The 9,132-nt window shown below is 42.4% G+C and overlaps 1 protein-coding gene across 1 annotated transcript; it reads right to left on the bottom strand.

The window, feature by feature from the left end:
* Window positions 1-291: 291 nt before the first annotated feature.
* Window positions 292-5,977, bottom strand: LOC148204248 (uncharacterized). Its single transcript, XM_088107866.1, has 3 exons — window positions 5,875-5,977; window positions 973-3,375; window positions 292-374 (listed from the first exon to the last, which is right to left on the bottom strand). Exons 1-3 carry the CDS (start codon window positions 5,975-5,977, stop codon window positions 292-294), a joined length of 2,589 nt encoding a protein of 862 aa, XP_087963992.1.
* Window positions 5,978-9,132: the final 3,155 nt, after the last annotated feature.

Genomic DNA, 9,132 nt, shown 5'->3' with positions numbered 1-9,132 from the left:
AACGTGATAAAGGTCGTTTTTTCCATATCTTCTGGTGCCATTTTAATTTGATTATATCCCGAGAATCCGTCCATGAACGAAAACAACGAAAATTTGGCCGTATTATCAACTAGAGTATCGATGTGTGGTAATGGGAAGTTATCTTTCGGACTTGCACGATTCAAATCACGATAGTCAACACACATTCGAACTTTCCCATCCTTCTTAGGCACTGGTACAACATTCGCTACCCATTGTGGGTATCTTGCTACAGCCAAAAATCCTGCGTCAAATTGCTTTTGGACCTCTTCTTTAATTTTTAGGGACATTTCCGGCTTCATTCTTCTCAGTTTTTGTTTGACTGGAGGGCATTCCGGCTTGAGGGGGAGCGTATGCTGCACAATATCGGTATCTAGACCCGGCATGTCATTGTAAGACCACGCGAACACATCTTTAAATTCCTTCAACAGGACACGCAATCTTTCCCTCACTTCCGTTTTCATACTAGTACCGATTTTCACCTCCCTTATCTCATCCTTCTCTCCCAAGTTGAGTATTTCAATCTCCTCCTGATGGGGTTTTATCTCCTTAGATTCTTGTTCCACTAATCTCAACAATTCTGGAGAGGGTTCCACATCATCTTCGAAATCATCTTCCGTATTATTGATAGGGTGCTCAAAATTAGGAACATTGATATCGTTATTTTCAAAACAATCATTGTCACATCTGCATCATTTAAATTTATGAAAAAGTATAAATAAATAAGATAAACAAAGAAAAATGCCAAATGATGATGAAATGCAACTTTATTGTCACGCTGAGTGAAAAGTAAAAAGAATCAATCCACAAAACTTTAGTTCTAAGGCCCCAATCGAGACTATAAGCTTAATTAAAACTATTACATTTTGTTCACATTAAGCATCACAGGTAAATCCAGTGTTTCCCAATTGTTGAGTTGAGTATCAGGGGAGCAAGCCCACACAAAGTTCAAACTTTGAGGCCTTTCTTCATCTTCCACAGCTGCTATCTGGTCAGTGTTGATCCACCCAGCACTGCGGAAGCTTTCTTTGATGTCAACAATGTGAATTTTGCTCTCTCTGGGCCCTCGTCCTTCTGCACGGGCCAAACTGCGCTCTTTTCTTTCTTCAATCATCCTTTTCCTATCCTCCTTGGTAGGTTTATACCCCAAGCCATATCTGTTCTTGTTTTCAACGATCTCTAGAGGGAATGCACGCCCTTGTCGATATTTGCCCAAACCTTCCCCATATACATAGCCCTCTTTTAGCATAATCTTAGCCATCATAATAGAAGCACATGATAGACGAGGATTTATTGGAAACGGTTCCACACAAGTATTTCCCACGATTTCCAACGATTGGAAGGCTGTCTCGAGAGCTTCTTCAGCCGCCTCGATGTAGCGTGTGGATGAGGGCCCACTCACAAGAAGATCTTCTTCTCCTGATACTATCACCAGCTTATCTCCCATCACATACTTCAGCTTCTGGTGTAGTGTAGAAGGTACAACTCCAGCCGAATGGATCCATGGGCGCCCCAGCAGACAACTATAAGCTGGCAGAATATCCATAACTTGAAAGGTTATTTGAAAGACACTCGGGCCAACTTGTATTGGTAATTCCACCTCTCCCATCACTTCTCGTTTACTACCATCAAACGCCCTCACAATCATTGAACTAGGCCTCATATGCATTCCTTCGCAAGGTAGCTTTTCTAGAGTTGCTTTCGGCATGACATTCAAGGAGGACCCATTGTCCACTAAAACACGCGCAATAACATGATCTAGGCATTTCACAGAGACGTGAAGAGCCTTGTTATGCCCTCTTCCCTCAGCTGGTATCTCTTCATCCGTAAAAGTGAGATAATTATTAGCAACAATATTGCCAACAATACCTTCGAATTTATTCAACGAAATACCTTGCTCCACGTGAGCCTCACTGAGTATCTTCATTAGCAACTTTCTGTGTGATGCCGAATGCATGAGCAGGTCCAACAAGGATATACGAGCAGGCATACGGTTTAACTGCTCCACCACCTTATACTCACTTTGTTGTATGAATTTTAAAAATTCACAAGCCTCCTCTTCAGAAACTTCTCTCCTCTCTTCCTTGTCGGGGATCTCCTCTGTCTGTGCACCCTTCCCCTTTAAGAATTCTTTTGCTTTCACGGCCATCGTTGTTTCTTTATCATTAACTCTTTCTCGTGCCAACTCTGGGGATGTGAAAATTCGACCACTCCTAGTCATTCCACCTATCCCCGATATGTTTTTGACAGCCGGGTCAACGCTTTGTTCTTCGCTTGACGTATGCGTCCCATATCTCCATGGGACGGCTTTTTCGTTCCTGTAAGGAAAAGGAGCTGGTACACGGATAACAACGGGCGACCTTCCTTGAGTTGGTGGGATAGAAGTAGTCTTAGTGAAACGAATCACTAATGGCTCTGGTAAAATCATACCGGATTCATCACCAGTCTGTGCAAATACCTCTCCCTCCTCATTCTTGTAACATACCTGCATCAGACCACGATCTAGCAGGTCTTGCAAAATTTCTTCAAACTCCACACACTCCTCAATAGAGTGCTCCGTATCTGGGTGGAATGCGCATGCCCTACCCTCATCATAATCACCCTTCAGGATACCCACTTTCAGCAATGCTTCCAAAATAAACCTCCTAGAGCTCTTGACTTCTTTCACATTTCTCACCAGCTCATGTTCTTTCACTTCGACAGCATTCGTCGAAGCACTTCCATGCCCCGTTAAAGGATTGGCCTCGATACTAGGCTTATCCTCTTGGAATTTTAACCACCCAGAATCAATTAGAGTCTGCACTTTATGCTTGAAAGCAAGACACCTCTCAGTGGAATGACCAGCGGCCCCTCCATGATAGCTACACTTTGCCTCTGCATCATAGCCTCTTGGGTACGGAGGCTGCAAAGGTCTCAGGGGACAAACAACAACCAGACCTTGCTTGATAAGATGAGGCAATAATTCCGTATAAGTTGTAGGAATTGGGGTAAAGTTAACATAATTTCTCTCTTGGTTCCTTCTTGGATAAGTATTTGGACCCGCATTTACATTGGAACCTACATTTGCCCCTCCCCTCCAATCATTCGTCGGGTTGTGTGGTGGTTGATAGTACCCTGGTTGTTGTTGAGGCCTAATTTGGTGACCAAATGACACGTTAGCTGCATGTGGATGTTGACCCCAGTATGGTCGATAATTATGAGTGGGAGCCTGACCTCTCCACACCGGGGTTGCAGATGTTGCATGCACATCTCCTTCTTTTCTTTTTCCTGAGTTGAAATTGGGTTTTTTAGAATTTGCAACCGCCGACGAGCCATATGCAATCTTCCCATTTTTCAACCCGATCTCTATCCGCTCGCCTATCACAATGATATCGGCAAAATTTGAAGATACATTTCCCACCATGTGTTCATAAAATGGTGGTTGGAGCGTATTTACAAACATTGCCACCATTTCTCTATCATACAAAGGTGGCTCGACTTGTGCAGCCAATTCCCTCCACCGCTGAGCATATTCCTTAAAACTTTCGTTGTCTTTCTTCGACATGTTTTGCAGCTGTAAACGATCTGGCGCCACATGTGTATTGTATATATACTGCTTCACAAAAGCATCAGCCAAGTCCGCCCAACAACGAATTCGAGTCGGCTCCAAATGGGTATACCAATTTAACGCCACTCCAGCCAAACTATCTTGAAAAACATGGATGAGCAGCTGCTCATCATAAGCATATGCAGCCATCTTTCTGCAAAACATGGTCAGATGGCTCTTTGGGCATGTATTTCCCTTATACTTTTCAAAATCTGGCGCTTTGAACTTATGTGGTATTTTGACGCCAGGAACCAAGCTCAATCTAGAAATATCCCCAAATCCATAATTTTCATACCCCTCAACAGCCCTCAACCTTGCCTCTAGGCTCTCCAGTTTATCCTTTGCCCCATCAACATTACTAGTTACCCCCTGAAAAGAAGTATATGGCGCAGCCCTTGTAGAAAAGCCCTCTCCGGTAATCACAGGTGGCACCGGGGTTACTCGTATTCCATCAGTCATGCTTGCATACACCCCTTCATTTGCCATAGGTGCAGACATTACAACAGGCCCCTGAGTACTGATGGGCGGTAGGTTAGCAGTGGTAGGGAAAGAGAATGAAGTCTGCTCCCCTTCTGTGTATTCTCCCACAGGTGGGGTGTAACCTGGAGGCAGTCCATACATTGGGAATGAAACGGATTGGCTCCCAGCATTAAACATCGGAGGGTAATATTGAGCACTTCCCTCAACTTGCGCAGACGTCGCCCCTCCCGTAGTCTTCAGGGCCTCGAGAGCCGCCAAAATCTGGGCCATTTGATCCTTCAACTGGCTGACATCGGCCTTAATAGATTCGTGTGACTGCTCCCAATTCTCCATGACCTTCGAATTAGCTCTGGTCCTGTACGGATGTCTTGGAAAACTTGCCGTTGTTCTCTCACTTGTACTGCTTATTTTTTATTAAATTAAATTAGATAAGGATGAAAAATGCAAAAAGAAAACATGATGCATGCTAATGATAAGTGGAAATCACAGGATAACGATGACAATACGGATGGAAAATTAACACAAGCCGATACCAAACAAACATCCCCTATCTTTCATTTCAAGAAAATTTGATCCATTACATCGTCTAAGGAACAAAATACATAATTCCGATGTACATCAATCCCGCGCCCGGGCAATGAAAGATTTCATCTCTCCCACCAACCATTTACAATGATTAATAAACAATTCTATTTCCGCTGGTGAGTTACAAAAATGAGTGCTTGCTTCAGCATTCGACACCATCCTGGGGATGTCTTCAATTGCCCCGTTTGCCAAAGCAGCCAACTGAGAGAATCTTTCCTTCCAGTGTTTTACAGCCATTTCTTGCTCTGCGATGTGCTCTTCCATTTGCTTTATCAAGGCCTGATGTCTTTCTTCAAATTCTATCGACCTCCATCGCTCCTCCTGTTCTTCGATATATTCCTCCATTTGTCTTATCAGAGTTCGATGCTCTTTTTCTGCTTCTGTTAGCTTCCAACGCTCCCGATTCACATCCGCCTCAAACGACATGGCCATCTCTTTCATTTCATGCCCCGCTTTTTCTATCTGAATCTGCGCTTCTCTTAATCTCTTCAGGGCTTCTCGCTTATCTCTTTTGGCTTCTTCGTAAAGGTGCTTCCACTCCTTTCCCTCTTCTAAAGCCACCTTCTTCTCATTTACCCTCATGGATAATTCCTTACTCGCAGCCGCTAGATCCTGTTTCACTCGAAATGTGTAATCCCTCTCAGCTTTCTGGCTTTTGACAATGTTTTCATAAGCCCGCGACTTTTCTTCATTATCATTTTTCATATCCACAAGATCATTACGCGCCCTTTGTAGTTCGTTTTCCAACCTAGCATTTTTCAACTTCAATTTCTCCATCTCAGCTTTTAATTGTAGTACCTCTTCACTTTCTGGAGCTTGGGATGGTCCTTCACTAGCTGATTGATCCTTGATTGGCTTGAAAGGCAGCTTGACTACTTTCACTCTCTCCAGAATCCATGTATGGTAACTAATCCTGCTATCCACTACTCCATCCCTCAAGTCTTTCTCTGCTCGAACAACATTTTCCCAGGCATTTTTAACCTTTCTTAGCAATTCGATGAAATGCCCGTCTTCGTAATAAATGAATAGGGTAGCAAGGTAATCTGATGAAGGTGCCCCTTTCATGGGATGTCCAAATTGTCTTTGCACCAAAAGGGGATTGTAATTTATACAGTACCGGGCACCTACGAGAGGCACATTAGGAAAACTACCACAATGCTGGATAGCCAGTTTATTTCCAAGCCAAGGAAGGCGCCATTTTATACTTCTTTCACTCAAGCCAGCAAGGAATCGGGCCCAATCATTTCCTCCTTTACCTTTAAGTCCTTGGTGTGACAAAGTCTCCGATAGACTCTTGACATTGACCATCTCCTTAAACACGCGAGTTGTCATCCATGTATACAACGCCGGTAAGCAACAAAGAATCTTCTTTCCCTTTCTCTCATGGCAAAAACTTAAAGTCCCATAAACATCCGCAAGAACTGCTGTTACAGGATTCTCTGATCTAGTTTTACTCGCCACGAAGACATCTATCGCGGAATCATCCACGAATTCTTCTATTTTGGGAAACAAGACGATGCCATATATGGTGAGGGCTAATACATCCATGAAAGTTTCCCAATCCTCTTTATCAGCCAGATGATGTAAATACTGCTCTAGATATCCCTGTGATAACCCATGCACTTGATTCCTCATCATCATCCTGTCCTCAAGCTCCTTGGGATGTAATTTCATGATGGCCGCAATAGTGGGTATGGAGGCATGATGCTCTAAATGTTGGTAGGGAGTGGCGCCCTCCAGTGGCAAACCCAAGATATGCTCGAACTCCTCTATGGTTGGTGCCAACTGAAAGTCTTGAAAGGTGAAACATCGAAGCGGAGAATCATAATATTGTGCCAAGGCTGTGATAGCGGATATTTGTACTTCAACCTCCATTAAATTCAACAAATTTCCATATCTTCTCTGAAAAGTTTCTCTTTTTATAGTCTTCAGCCTTTTGCCCAAATCTATCAGCCCAGTCAAGTTTCCAACGTGGGTCCTTAGACTATACTTTTTTCTTAAATCGGAAGAGTCGGGGTGCCGTGTAGCATCGGATCTTGTGTTAACATCCATCTCGTATGAAGTCAAATAGGTACCTGTGATTTCCTTTTAACATGTTACTAAATGATGTATGAATATGATGCATGATAATAAAACAACATGATGAAACAAAGCACATTCACGGTATGAAAAGTAATATCACAAAAAATGAACATCGTGAGGGTTACAGAAGTACATATTCCTCCCATTGTGCCCTATCAAAGCTTCACTGCTTGGAGTTCAAGGTCAAGTATATGCAATCTCACAAGGATGATTCCCTAAACCTAAAGGTCAAAGGTCACTAGAGCTATGGCCCCCTTCATAGCATCTCCACAACAGTCGAGTAATCAACTAGGTGTGGAAACACATATGAAGAGAACAGACTCTAGCTGGAGTTCTCACGATAGCCAAACAGGAAGTACATCCCAGAGTGACACCGCTACACAACTCCTCTAATTCTAAGCTACGCTCAGACCCGGGTATAGGGCCCCACTCATGATATGCTGAAAGTGTGTGTGTGAAGGGAGGAAATTATGCACACCCAAACCCTCACCTGCAAAACAACCAGAAAACCCCAGGCAGGTATAAACATATTGTCTACCCTAGGGTTCAATATCCAACAGTTATTGCAGTTATTCCAAATATCAAGCACAAATAGAGAAAAGGGAAAGAAAAACACATAAGCAAAACCACATCAAATTCGCGCATTTAATTAAATGGCTCGACTCTCTAACAGTCCCCAGTGGAGTCGCCATCTGTCGCAACCGGAATCGCGACGGGACGACGATCCAAAAAGAAACGGTTTTCAGAAAAGAGATTTGGAGTCGCCACCATAGTTTATTTTGGAAAACTACGGAAAAAACCATAAAATGATAAGACACAGTCCGCGAAAACCAGATTCTGGGTTCGGGAGTCGGTTACGTGTAGGGAAGGTATTAGCACCCTACAACGCCTGCCCCTAAGGCAGTACCTTTAACTAAATACGCGAATTTGATGTGGTTTTCAAAATGTTTAACTATCCCTAAAATAAAATTATAAATAAACAAAATATATATTTTTTAATTTTTTGGGCCCGACAAGGATTGACCTTGCTCCTACGTATTCTCATTCAAAATGAGAAATCAGGGTTACGTAGTTCTAGCTGAAAGATTACTTGTAGCTGGGAATATTTTAGTATTTTTAATAAAGAAGGAAAAGGTTTTCTAGCACAAGGCCTACGCGAGCGGTCGCACGTGTGCTTAAACCTTTTCAAATATTTTTATTTGATTTTGAACTTTTGTAAAAGGAAAAGGTTTTTTAGCACAAGGCCTACGCGAGCGGTCGCACGTGTGCTTAAAACCTTTTCAAAATATTTTTATTTGATTTTTAACTTTTGTAAAAGGAAAAGGTTTTTTAGCATAAGGCCTACGCGAGCGGTCGCACGTGTGCTTAAAACCTTTTCAAAATATATTTATTTGATTTTTAACTTTTGTAAAAGAAAAGGAAAAGATTTTCAGCACAAGGCCTACGCGAGCGGTCGCACGTGTGCTTAACCCTTTTCAAAATATTTTTATTTAATTTTTTAACTTTTGTAAAAGAAAAGGAAAAGATTTTCAGCACAAGGCCTACGCGAGCGGTCGCACGTGTGCTTAAACCTTTTCAAAATATTTTTATTTAATTTTTTAACTTTTGTAAAAGAAAAGGAAAAGATTTTCAGCACAAGGCCTACGCGAGCGGTCGCACGTGTGCTTAAACCTTTTCAAAATATTTTTATTTAATTTTTTAACTTTTGTAAAAGAAAAGGAAAAGATTTTCAGCACAAGGCCTACGCGAGCGGTCGCACGTGTGCTTAAACCTTTTCAAAATATTTTTATTTAATTTTTTTAACTTTTGTAAAAGAAAAGGAAAAGATTTTCAGCACAAGGCCTACGCGAGCGGTCGCACGTGTGCTTTAACCTTTAAAACTTTTCTTGTAAATTTATTTATTTATGTATTTGAAATAAATGGATATTTAAAAGAAATAAATAAAATAAGGTAACGAACGCTCTTGAGATAACGAGCGCTCGTTCGTTCGGAAACGAACGCTCGTTCGTTCAGATAACGAGCGTTCTTCATGGAGAGGGCTGAACGAACGGTCAAGAAGGCTTGGTTAACGAGCGTTCGCTCGTTTGGATAACGAACGTTCGCTCGTTTGGATAACGAGCGTTCGCTCGTTTGGATAACGAGCGTTCGCTGGTGAGAAGGTTCAAAGATAACGAGCGTTCGCTCGTTTGTATAACGAGCGTTCGCTTGTTTGGATAAGGAGCGCTCGTTTCGAGCGCTCGTTCATTTGGGGGTTCGGACGAACGGTCAAAAAAGCATAATATTGACGAGCGTTCACTCGTTTGGATAAGAGCGCTCGTTTCGAGCGCTCGTTCATTTGGGGTAACCAACGCTCGTTCGTTCACTCTTGGGCTTGGCCCATA

The sequence above is a fragment of the Vigna umbellata genome, chromosome 2 (genome assembly GCF_029865625.1).
Source record: "Vigna umbellata cultivar VRB3 chromosome 2, Vumbellata_1.0, whole genome shotgun sequence".
Lineage (NCBI taxonomy): Eukaryota > Viridiplantae > Streptophyta > Magnoliopsida > Fabales > Fabaceae > Vigna > Vigna umbellata.
The sequence above is the reverse complement of the archived record's forward strand: the minus strand, read 5'-3'. Positions and strand labels throughout refer to the sequence as shown.